Source organism: Hyla sarda, chromosome 10 (assembly GCF_029499605.1).
Source record: "Hyla sarda isolate aHylSar1 chromosome 10, aHylSar1.hap1, whole genome shotgun sequence".
In the NCBI taxonomy this organism is placed as follows: domain Eukaryota; kingdom Metazoa; phylum Chordata; class Amphibia; order Anura; family Hylidae; genus Hyla; species Hyla sarda.
The window spans coordinates 111797441-111810649 of NC_079198.1; the positions used below are offsets into that span (position 1 = coordinate 111797441).

A 13209-nucleotide genomic window follows, 5' to 3' on the forward strand; every position below is an offset into this window, starting at 1 on the left:
GCTGGTGTTACCCCAAATTTTTCATTTTTACAAGGGATAATAGAAGAAAATGCCCCCCCCCCCCAAGATTTGTAACCCCATCTCTTCTGATGGAAATACCCCATATGTGGTTGTTAAGTGCTCTGCGGGCGAACTACAATGCTCAGAAGAGAAGGAGCGTCACTGGGCTTTTGGAGAGAGAATTTGGTTGGAATAGAAGTCAGGGGCCATTCACAAAGCCCCCATGCTACCTGAACAGTGGACCCCCCCCCCCCCCACAAGTGATCCTATTTCAGAAACTACACCGCTCACAGAATGTAACAAGGGGGGCAGTGAGCATTTAAACCCCACTGGCGTTTGACAGATCTTTGGAACAGTGGGCTGTGCAAATGAAAAATTTTATTTTTCATTTTCATGGACCACTCTTTAAAAAATCTGTCAGGCACCTGTGGGGTGTAAATGCTCACTGTACCCCTTTCATATTCCATGATGGGTGTAGTTTCCAAAATGGGGTCACATGTGGGGGGAGTAAACTGTTCTGGCACCATGGAGGCTTTGTAAACACACATGGCCTTCAATTCCAGCCAAACTCTGAGCCCTGTAGTGCGCCCGCAGAGCACTTAACATCCATATATGGGGTATTTCCTTACTCAGAAGAAATGGTGTTACAAATTTTGGGGAGGTTTTTCCCTATTACCCCTTGTGAAAAAGAAAAATTTGGGGTAACACTAGCATTTTAGTGAAACAAATAAAATTTTTCATTTTCACGTCCAACTTTAACGAAAATTCATCAAATACTTGTGGGGTGTTAAGGCTCACTATACCCCTTGTTATGTTCTGTGAGGGGTGTAGTTTCCAAAATGGGGTCACATGTGGGTGTTTTTCCTTTTGTGTTTATGTCAGAACCGCTGTAACTATCAGCCACCCCTGTGCAAATTACCAATTTAGGCCTCAAATGTACATGGTGCGCTCCCACTCCTGAGCCCTTTTGTGCGCCTGCAGAGCACTTTATGCCCACATGTCGGGTATTTCTGTACTCCGGAGAAATTGCGTTACACTTTTTGGGGGTCTTTTTTTCCTTTTACCTCTTGTGAAAAATGAAAAGTATGGGGCAATACAACAACACCAGCATGGTAGTGTAAAAAATTTTTTTTTTTTTTTTTTTACATTAACATGCTGGTGTAGACCCCAACTTTACCTTTTCATAAGGGGTAAAAGGAGAAAAAGCCTGCCAAAATTTGTAGTGCAATTCTTCCCAAGTATGGAAATACCCAATATGTGGTACAAAACTGTTGCCTTGAAATACGACAGGGCTCCAGAGTGAGAGAGTGCCATGCGCATTTGAGTCCTAAATTAGGGATTTGCATAGGGACGGACCCGGATGCAAGCAGGGCACTTGCCTACTCCACCAAAAATACTGTACGGCAGTGTTCCCCAAACAGGGTGCATCCAGCTGTTGCAAAACTCCAAGCATGCCTGGACAGTCAATGGCTGTCCGGCAATACTGTGAGTTATTTTGCAACAGCTGAAGGCTCCATTTTGGAAACAGTGCTGTACATTGTTGAAATTTTTTTTTTCAGCTTCAGCTTGACAGACCATGCATGCTGGGAATTGTAGTTATGCATCAGCTGGAGGCACACTGATTAGGTAACAGACTACGGCAGTGTTTCCGCACCAGTGTACCTCCAGCTGTTGCAAAACTACAACTCAAAGCATGCATGGCCTGTCAGTGCATGCTGGGAGTTGTAGTTTTGCAACAGCTGGAGGCACACGGGTTGAGAAACACTGAGATAGGAAGCAGACAGTGTTTCCCAACCAGTTGTTGCAAAACTACTACTCCCAGCATGCCGAGACTGTCCAGGCATGCTGGGAGTTGTAGTTCGGCAACATCTGAAGGGCCAGATTTTTCAGAACTACAATGCTCAGCATGTATTTGGCTGTCTGGGCATGCTGGGTGTTGTAGTTGTGTAACTTCAAGGCAGCAGTGAAGACCACTTACAAGATCTTCACTGCTGCTTCTGACTCCGCTGCTGCCTGCAGTCTGCTTCTGCAGTTTCTACCCGCGGCCGGTTTCCGCTGTCAGCTGCCGGTCCCCCGCTGTCTGCGGCCAGCTCCCCCTTCCAAAACAGCCGGTAACAGTCGCTGCCATCTTTCCAGGAGCGGGCAGAGCAGGGGATTTCAACTTTAATCCCCCTGCCCCTGCCCTGCGATTGGCCGGTCAGTCCTGACCGGAAAATTGCAGGGGATAGGAGGTGGTGAAACCCCTGCCACCTCGCTTCTATCCTTCAGGATGATCAGGGTTTTCTCTGACAGCCCTGATTTTCTGGGTGATTGGGTCACCAGAGACCCGTTCAGCCCGGAAAAAACGTTATTCGAAAAAAGGGCCACCCTAGATATCAGCAGTCATCCCGCTCCGATCACCATCCTGTGAATGGACGAGATCCTCCAATGGATAGCACATCTGGAGGACAGCTATTTTGCATGTAATTAAATATCACTTACTTGTTGATTTCACCATGCTACCTCAGCCAACAGTATTAAAGACCTGAAAGCTCAAAATGGCCAATGACTACTATTCAGGTGCATTGCAGCAAGAATAGGTAACACATTAACAAAGCAGCAACTTGTATCTAGAAGCCTGATGAAGTTCTCCCTTATTGTATCTAATCTTCTACAATCACCTCCAATGACTGCAGTTTCTATGTCAATAAGTTTAGAGGGAATCAAGTAAGATAAGCAGTAAACTCTTTCAAAAATACCTATACATGTCTTGTAATCTGTGATATAACCTGCTCTTCTCTTTCCTTTTAAAATGTGTATGCACTTATATATAGATAGATAAGATAGATAGATATAGCAAATTATAACCTACCGGTAGCCTCCACCATGCCTTCTAAAATGACAACAATTTCAAAGTCTTCATTTTCCAGCTGAGAGCGAGACATTTCCCAAAAAGGGCTTTTTTCATTGATTTCATGTGAAATTATCAGCGGTGAGACAAGGAAGAGGCGGTCATCTCCGGTATCGAAACCAACATTGATGTCGGTCTGATTCAAAGGAATAAATTCCCCTTCCTTTGTCTGCTTGGATTTAATGAGTTTGGCTCTGATCGAGGCTTCCACAATATGGGAACTTCGGAGATCTCCAACACGAAACATCAGACACAATTTCCCATCTCTGAGCGAAATTACTGTGTTATTAGAGAACATAAGGGTCTCGGCTCGCTTTTTAGGTTGGCTTATCTTTACAAACATGCAGCCAACCATCATGGCATTCACAATGGAGCCCAGGATGGCTTGTATTAACAGCAGGACAATTCCTTCAGGACACTTTTCTGTTATCACCCGGTATCCATAACCAATGGTGGTTTCGGTTTCAATGGAAAATAGGAACGCAGACACAAAGCCATCAAGATTTTCCACACAAGGGACCCAGCTTTTGTCACCTACATGTTCATGGTCTCCTCTGATGTAAGCAATAAGCCACCAAATAAGTCCAAAAAACAGCCATGTGACAGTGTATACCAGGGTAAATATGAACAGGCTGAAATGCCACTTGAGGTCCACCAAGGTGGTGAAGAGGTCACTGAAGTATCGGTAGGTCTCTTTGACATTGCCATGGTGAACATTGCACTTGCCATCTTTCTCCATGTACCTCTGCCGTGGCTTCTTATGCTCAGAGAACAGATTAAAGCGGTTGACAGTCAAGGCTCGGCCTTCTCGAGCCTGTTTGGGTAACTTTTTAGGTTCCCTGGGAACTATGTCAACAGCAAGGTCTTGGTCCATGGAAACTCTTAAGTCTCTTGCCATGATGGGTGTATAACTGCTGGATGAGAAAACACAAATGAATAGTATTGTGACTCAAACTACATAAAAATTATTTTATATAAACACCATCAGAGAAAGTAGTAGATCAATGAATACGTCACAGATGGATTTGGTGCAGTCAGTAATATATGTCATCTGTTCTGAACCACAGTCACTCCAGAAAGGTTCTCTATACCAGAAGCAGTCAGGAATTCAATCAGAGGAGCGAATGCAGCAAGACCCCAAGTCATTCTATCATAAATATAATAACCTCCTGGCAGCTGTGCTATAGGGAGGACACTACATACTGTACTGCACACAACATATGAACTTCAGGAAGATTTTTTTTTTGCACATTTCACATGCAGCAAGGTATAATGTAATTACAATCCATTCCCCATATCACGTGCCTGTGACATCAATTCAATATCTTTGTAGAAGGCTAAATAAATAAGCAGGCCTGGTAAAGGCATTTTCTGGTTTTATGAAAATAAAGCTTATTCATGGATTAATTGTGTGATAAAAAGTTCTGTAATGATCTTTTCATCAGACATTCAGCTGGCCAAACTTCAACAGCTGAATGTCAGCAGTGTGAACAAGCCCTAGTTTTCTAAATGAGGAGAGGGAAGGTAGGTAAGCTACTGCGCCAGACAACTCTGGCAGTGGCAAAATCCAACATGCCTATTTCTTCTCTCCTTCAACACACACACACACACACACACATACATATACACACACACACACACACACACACACATATATCGGTATATATAGGATTGGGACACTCCTTAACACTATTGAAAAACATCCAGGCTGTCCCGCCTACATTTCATCCACTTACACTATAAATTTACTGACATATTAAAAACCCCACGAAAAAAGTAGCATCAACGTCAGACTTCTACATGTACACAGGCCTCGTATTATAGCGTCATGTCCATAAATGTTCTTGATGTAATGGCCAAGTTAATGTATACTCACACAACAGAATTTCACCTTAATTTCTGCACTGTAGTTTATGCAGCATTTATTAATCTTCTTAAGAACTGTCTGGATTTGCCCATAGAAACCAATAAAAGCTCAGGTTTCATAGGTTATAGAGCTCAGGTAAAATGAAAGCGGAGATGGGATTAATTGTCATGCAAAATCAGACAGTTTTGCTTTCAGGCAGACTGATCATAAATCTGGGCAGCTGACATAAAACTGTATTGCATAGCTAAGACACGGATGACCCCAGAGAGTATGCCCTCAGATTTCTGATGAAGATACGCAGTGGATTTTTCTAATGGAAGAATCAGTCCAGAGCACAGGACCTAAAGGCATGTTAACCTGGTGTATTTTTACGCTTATTTTAACAAATATTCCACATCGTGAAACTTTTGAAAACCCTGTGTCCCACTGTTTTTAATGGCAATACACTGGATAGCACACACTGAATTGCAGCCCATATTTTTTTTCCACGGTGAACTTGAAATCCACGTGGATATGTGACATGTCACATGAATATGGATTAGCCCCCTTTTTTTTTATATATCAACTGGCTCCAGAAAGTTAAACAGATCTGTAAATTACTTCTATTAAAAAATCTTAATCCTTTCAGTACTTATGAGCTTCTGAAGTTAAGGTTGTTCTTTTCTGTCTGAGTGCTCTATGATCACAAGTGTCTCGGGAAATGCCCAGTTTAGAAGAGGTTTGCTATGGGGATTTGCTACTAAACTGGGCGTTTCCCGAGACACGTGTCATCAGAGAGCACTTAGAAAAGAACAACCTTAACTTCAGAAGCTCATAAGTACTGAAAGGATTAAGATTTTTTTTATAGAAGTAGTTTACAAATCTGTTTAACTTTCTGGAGCCAGTTGATATATAAAAAAAAAGTTTTTTTCCTGGATAACCCCTTTAAATTGGGTTAATTCACATCCTGGAAATTAAATATGCAGCATAAACCCGAGGAAATGTCTAATTTTCTGCCACATATATCAATATATATGTTTCTGCTATGTGAAAATACCTCTATAATGTAGATCTCCTCCTGTCCCATAGGGTTATATAAGGTAAATACTGAAATTTTTATAGGATACATTTCCTAATATAGAATAGTTTTTCCTGACAATCACTCAATGGTGGGTCCAGATAATAGTTGGGAATGTGAACACAGGAATATCGGCAATGACGGATGGTTACAGGACTGCAGACATCATTTGCTCCATCACTGAGCAAAAGATTCATCTCTGTTATTAGTTTTTAACCTCAACTTTCCATTTATATTCTAGATGAAGATGAAAAACCTGGAGAGAGTGTGTGTGTTGGAAAATGTCATCAGAAATAAGTGATGCTTTGTATACGTGCCAAAACAGTGCAATAAGCTGAGGTTTACTACCTTATAAAATGTAGACTGGTGACACGACGTGTGAAGAATATTTACAGTAGTAGACAAGAAAAGTGATGAATAGGGTACAGCGCAGACTACATGTTAACGTTACTAATGGAAAACCCATGGGGAAGTGCATGATGGAATGGAAAAGAAGTCATCTAAATACGATAAGAATAAGAGAAATTTGCATGTCAAAAAATAAGGATAACAACCCTTTACATTCTGACCCCTGGCTGGTTCATAAGCATCAATGCTGGGATTAGCTATGTGAGCATACTTACTACAGGGAGTAAGCTGCTCTGGAAGACCTTAATTCACAACAAAACCAGGTATCCAGCCTTGTAAAACCCAGAAGACGTCAGATGTCTCACATTTGTTTGTCAGCTGATTCCAACATTTCTTTATGTGCAATAAAAACTATATAAGGCTAGCTTCACACAAACATTTTACAGGTGCATTTTTGCAGATGTATTACAGTTAAGAGTCTTGGCCCGACCGCGGTTTTAGTGGGACGGACAGCAATATAGATCTTTATAGTGAATTTGTTGTTGTGTAATTAGGTGCGGTGTACTAGCCTTAGGTTCATTGGTGCAATGCGCACAAGCAGGACCCCATGGTTGCGAGTAGAGATGAGCGAACTTGCAGTAAATTCGATTTGTCACGAACTTCTCGGCTCGGCAGTTGATGACTTATCCTGCATAAATTAGTTCAGCTTTCAGGTGCTCCGGTGGGCTGGAAAAGGTGGATACAGTCCTAGGAAAGATTCTCCTAGGACTGTATCCACCTTTTCCAGCCCACGGGAGCACCTTAAAGCTGAACTAATTTATGCAGGATAAGTCATCAACTGCCGAGCCGAGAAGTTCGTGACAAATCGAATTTACTGTAAGTTCGCTCATCTCTATATGAGAGTCTAGCGCTCCACTACAGGAAAGAATAACGTTAAAAACATTGAGCTTGGAGGACAGGATGGTCAATCCTAGAGGCAGTTTTGAGACACTAAACATCAGCTACATAAAGACCTGAGGTTAAACTGTGCCCATAATAAAATCATGTGAAACTTGGCCATCTCCGATACATCCATACAAATAAATAACGATCATTTACATAGATTACATTATGACTGCGCCTGACAGATCCTATCATAATGAGCGTTTTCTCATAGGTTTTATCACTACGTTGGTATTGAACCACAATACCTGTATGCATGAGACCATAATACAAATCTTTCTGTTACTTCCACGTCTCCACATAAAATCCTAAAATTTGTTCATGTGTTGAATGCTTATATTGAGCACAAACTGGCTTCTTCAGCCTTCATGGTATATAGTAGTAGTATGGGAAAGCATTGGTGTACAAAACCGATCTTTTAGTAATCCCAACCCACTGGCTGACACTGAACAAGAGCAACAGTTTCTGCAAAAATAGGTCTGTCAGTAATGTTAGACTCCTGCACATCAGCTCTTATGTAGTCAGTAGTCGTTTATCATATGAAGGGGCGCATCCTCTCATTGCACTGAACAGCTGTAGTTCACAAAATTGCATGCAACTCAATATATTTCTTTAAAGGGTACCTCTCATCAAATAAACTTTTGATATATTTTAGATTAATGAATGTTGAATAACTTTCCAATAGCATGTTAATGAAAAATATGCTTCTTTCTATTGTATTTTTCCCGATCAGTCCTGTCAGCAAGCATTTCTGACTCATGCTGGAGTCCTAAACACTCAGAGCTGACAGCCTGCTTTGTTCACAGCCAAACAGGCTGTGAACAAAGCAGGCTGGCAGCTCTGAGTGTCCTCCTTTGTGAACAAAGCAGACTGGCAGCTCGTAGTGTTTAGGACTCCAGCATGAGTCTGAAATGCTTGCTGCCAGGACTGGTAGGGAGACCCCTAGTGGTCATTTCTTCAAAGTGGAAAATTAAATAGAAAGATGCATATTTTTTAATAACATGCAATTGTAAAGTTATTCTGCATACATTAATCTATAATATATCAAAAGTTTTTTTTGATGAGAGGTACCCTTTAACCATGATGTAATATAAAAAGTAGTACTACAAAAAATCTCTGTACATCTAGGTCAAACAGGTCACTGGGTCCTTAACAGAAAAAGACAAAAATACAGACCAAGTGTGCCTAAAATAAACAGAATTTCCCACCTCTTGTCATCACATCCCTATTTACATCTGTTCATGAGGTGCACACGTCTTCGTCCGCTCTAATGTCTCTCTCTAGCATTATTAAATTATTAACTAATACAATATCACGCGATAGCATTGACATGTTTACACAATACAACGTTTTATACCGATTTATGAAAAGTGAACAAAGTAATTTACATTATTGAACTACACTAACAGTAAGTGTGGCCAAAGTCAGATCAGGAGGATGGATTTTCTCCAATGTAGTTTTGAAAAAAGGACAATCATATACTATGCACATATATAATGTATTCTATAGGTTATTATACACAGAAATCCACACAACAATACTAGATAGTGTAAAACAGCTCTACCCAACAAGGTCACATCCAATACATCACACACATCAGTCCTCACCCAGCCTTCTGCTTACAGCTGCGCCCGCACATCACCAGGGACCTGTCAGTGGTGCCATCCACACAATAAAATAAGTTCTTGGAGAATAAACCTACATGCAGGATGCAGATGTGTGCTAGGTATAGGGGTGTCAGTGAGTGTCTTCCTCTCAATGATCACAGCCTCTGCTGCTCTGACATTGCCCATCCTCTGCCTCCAGCAGTGTGATTAACCCCTTCACTCACCACTCCGTCCCCCCAGGAAGCTCCACACACAGCAAGTAGTCAATGTGCAAAACAGGATGAGAATTCCCATAAAATATTGAGAAGTAATTGCCGCCAGTGGTCCCAGGAACCTTACTCTATTTGTACACCTCTGCGACTTTCAGAGTATACAGCTTTAGTCCTCAGCTTTGTGTAATGTGTATGTGTATGTGTCAGAAGAAAATAACACGTTGCCTCTTATGTTGCAGAGTTTGAGCCTTTAATATATCTCTATATAGTAACATGCTGCTATGTAAATTATTCTCACAGTCTCTATAACATTTTTTATTATTATTGTTTAAGCCTAAAATTCCAAATCAAAGAATAAAGGAACCCTGATGTGAGGAAGATACAAGCAATTATACCTGACGATCCGGAAGATTGGTGAGATGAAAGGGTTACCCGAGTACTCTGTGCTGCCAGGACATTGTCACTGCAGAACATTCCTGACCACGCTCAACAGATAAACGTCACCCTGATAGTATGAACATGTGTACAATGTGTCTGACCACCCACCTTCTTGTGTCCTGACCTATCACTACCCATTCAATATAATCAGAAAACCAATATTTTTAGATAGATGAAATAAAATATTAGTTTTCCAGAGGTCTGGGTCAGTGGCAGTTTTACCTCCCCCAGATTTTGACAAGCCCTGTTCACAGTCAGTTTGCCTTTGTCAGTATTTTGATGGTTGTGGTGAGCAAAGTGCTACATTTTTTTTACTAATGGATACATCAGGCTTCCTCTTTGATCCAGGTCCGATCTATTTTTAAACACATCAGTCACAAACTTATAAGATGAGGTCACAGATCATTGGTCTGACAAGAAATAGCCTTAAAAGGGAATTTGTTGCATGGTTTCTCATAGTGTAACTAATTACAGTTTTGCTAGAGATAAAAAGCACTTTAAAGAGGCTGGGGGAACGTCTACTTGTGAGTGGGATCGACTGATATTGATTTTTTAGAGCAGATACCGATAACCTGTGAACTTTCAGGCCGATAGCCGATAACTTATACCAATATTCCATGCATTAAAATTTTTGGGCATTTAAAAAGCGGGGCTCTGTACACCGAGGACAAGCGGGGCTCTGTACACCGAGGACAAGCGGGGCTCTGTGCACCGAGGACAAGCGGGGCTCTGTGCACCGAGGACAAGCGGGGCTCTGTGCACCGAGGACAAGCGGGGCTCTGTGCACCGAGGACAAGCGGGGCTCTGTGCACCGAGGACAAGCGGGGCTCTGTGCACCGAGGACAAGCGGGGCTCTGTGCACCGAGGACAAGCGGGGCTCTGTGCACCGAGGACAAGCGGGGCTCTGTGCACCGAGGACAAGCGGGGCTCTGTGCACCGAGGACAAGCAGGGCTCTGTGCCATGAGGACAAGCAGGGCTCTGTGCCATGAGGACAAGCAGGGCTCTGTGCCATGAGGACAAGCAGGGCTCTGTACACCGAGGACAAGCAGGGCTCTGTACACCGAGGACAAGCGGGGCTCTGTACACCGAGGACAAGCGGGGCTCTGTGCACCGAGGACAAGCGGGGCTCTGTGCACCGAGGACAAGCGGGGCTCTGTGCACCGAGGACAAGCGGGGCTCTGTGCACCGAGGACAAGCGGGGCTCTGTGCACCGAGGACAAGCGGGGCTCTGTGCACCGAGGACAAGCGGGGCTCTGTGCACCGAGGACAAGCGGGGCTCTGTGCACCGAGGACAAGCGGGGCTCTGTGCACCGAGGACAAGCAGGGCTCTGTGCCATGAGGACAAGCAGGGCTCTGTGCCATGAGGACAAGCAGGGCTCTGTGCCATGAGGACAAGCGGGGCTCTGTACACCGAGGACAAGCGGGGCTCTGTACACCGAGGACAAGCGGGGCTCTGTACACCGAGGACAAGCGGGGCTCTGTACACCGAGGACAAGCGGGGCTCTGTACACCGAGGACAAGCGGGGCTCTGTACACCGAGGACAAGCGGGGCTCTGTACACCGAGGACAAGCGGGGCTCTGTGCCATGAGGACAAGCGGGGCTCTGTGCCATGAGGACAAGCAGGGCTCTGTGCCATGAGGACAAGCAGGGCTCTGTGCCATGAGGACAAGCAGGGCTCTGTGCCATGAGGACAAGCAGGGCTCTGTGCCATGAGGACAAGCAGGGCTCTGTGCCATGAGGACAAGCAGGGCTCTGTGCCATGAAGACAAGCAGGGCTCTGTGCCATGAGGACAAGCAGGGCTCTGTGCCATGAGGACAAGCAGGGCTCTGTGCCATGAGGACAAGCAGGGCTCTGTGCCATGAGGACAAGCAGGGCTCTGTGCTATGACGACAAGCAGGGCTCTGTGCTATGAGGACAAGCAGGGCTCTGTACACTGAGGACAAGCAGGGCTCTGTACACTGAGGACAAGCAGGGCTCTGTACACTGAGGACAAGCAGGGCTCTGTACACTGAGGACAAGCAGGGCTCTGTACACTGAGGACAAGCAGGGCTCTGTACACTGAGGACAAGCAGGGCTCTGTACACTGAGGACAAGCAGGGCTCTGTACACTGAGGACAAGCAGGGCTCTGTACACTGAGGACAAGCAGGGCTCTGTACACTGAGGACAAGCAGGGCTCTGTGCAATGAGGACAAGCAGGGCTCTGTGCAATGAGGACAAGCAGGGCTCTGTGCAATGAGGACAAGCAGGGCTCTGTATCTTAGGACAAGCAGGGCCCTGTACGAGAGAGAGAGAGAGAGAGCAGGGCAGTGGGCACACTGATCGGTGGCAAAGTGAACTCCGACATGGCGCTGCTGCGTTTAAGCGAAGCAGCGCCACAACGGAGTTCAAAGCGCCTCTCCCAGGCAGCCACTGTTGTTCTCTAAGGCTGGGTTCACACTACGTTTTCTCCCATACGGGAGCGCATACGGCAGGGGGGAGCTAAAACTTCGCGCTCCCGTAAGCCTTCGTATGCGCTCCCATATGTCATTCATTTCAATGAGCCGGCCGGAGTGAAACATTCGGTCCGGTCGGCTCATTTTTGCACCGTATGCGCTTTTACAACCGGACCTAAAACTGTGGTCAACCACGGTTTGAGGTCCGGTCGTAAAAGCGCATTTCACTCCGGCCGGTTCATTGAAATGAATGACATACGGGAGCGCATACGAAGGCATACGGGAGTGCGAGGTTTTAGCTCCCCCCTGCCGTATGCGCTCCCATATGGGAGAAAACGTAGTGTGAACCCAGCCTTACAGGACTACTGTGGATGTGCGGGAGATGCAAAACAGCAGCCAGCAGCACCATTCTCCGGGCCCGGGTTTCGCGGGCAAGACGCATTATCGGCAAGGTTAGATGCAGATACCGATAACTAACAAAATCGTGAATATCGGCCAATCCGATAATCAGTCAATCCCTACTTGTGAGCCCAGTAATTGTAATTTTTCCAAATATGCAAATGAGCACCAAGTACCCACAGTGCAGGGCAAATCACCTTAAAAAGTACCTGTCTTCAAACCATATTTTCTAAACTAACTCAGATTATATTCCTTTACTACTCCTAACACCGCTTCTGCCCTTGAAAAATGTTTCTGAGCTTTAAAATCTCTGTATCATACCTTTCCCCTTGCTCATATTGTGTGAGCTCCCAGCAGGAGAAAATGGGCATTCCCCAGCAGGCCCTGCATGCACTTCGAGTTTGGTTTCCTGCCAGGCCAGGAGGAGACCAAACTAACTTGCAGCAAGGAACAGAACAGAGCCACCTAGTGGACGCCATGTGCCTGGTCTATATCGCGTGGTAACCCCACGTCATAGCGGGTCGGTCCAGGCAGCTTATGAAAGCAGGGACCCTGGGCTAATAGCGTGCGGCACCGATCGTTGTGCCACACACTATTAACCCTTTAGACATGGCGAAAAATTGCATCCCGGCAGCTCAGTCGGGCTGATCGGGACCCATCGCGGTGAAATCGCGATGTCCCGATGAGCTAGGACACGAGTGGAGGGTCTGCTACCTGCCTTCGGCATGTCCGATCGGCGATTGACTTCTCCATGCCCAAGATCTAGGCAGGAGAAGTCAAGCCCCAATAACACTGATCATCCGTATATAGTTCTATGCCGATGATCAGTGTTAGGAATCAATGTAATGCATATTATAGCCACTAAAGGGGGCTATAACAGCAACAAAAAAAAGTTACTAATAAAAGTTAGAATCACCCCCCCTTTTCCCCATTTAAAAAAAAAAAAAAAAGTTAATAAAAATAAACATATGTGGTATCGCCGTGTGCGGAAATGTCCAAACTATAAAAATATA

The 13209-nt window shown here is 44.7% G+C and overlaps 1 protein-coding gene across 11 annotated transcripts in view; it reads right to left on the reverse strand.

Moving 5' to 3' along the window:
* Window positions 1-13209, reverse strand: part of KCNJ5 (potassium inwardly rectifying channel subfamily J member 5) — a 121728-nt gene that overhangs the window by 26505 nt on the left and 82014 nt on the right. For 4 of the 11 annotated variants that reach the window (XM_056544313.1, XM_056544318.1, XM_056544314.1 and 1 more), the window contains one exon: window positions 2852-3801. In XM_056544313.1, coding sequence (XP_056400288.1) covers window positions 2852-3801 — 950 coding nt within the window. Of the gene's footprint in view, window positions 1-2851; window positions 3805-8711; window positions 8830-13209 lie in introns of those variants that run through there. The other 7 variants (XM_056544310.1, XM_056544319.1, XM_056544311.1 and 4 more) reach the window with 4 other exon arrangements.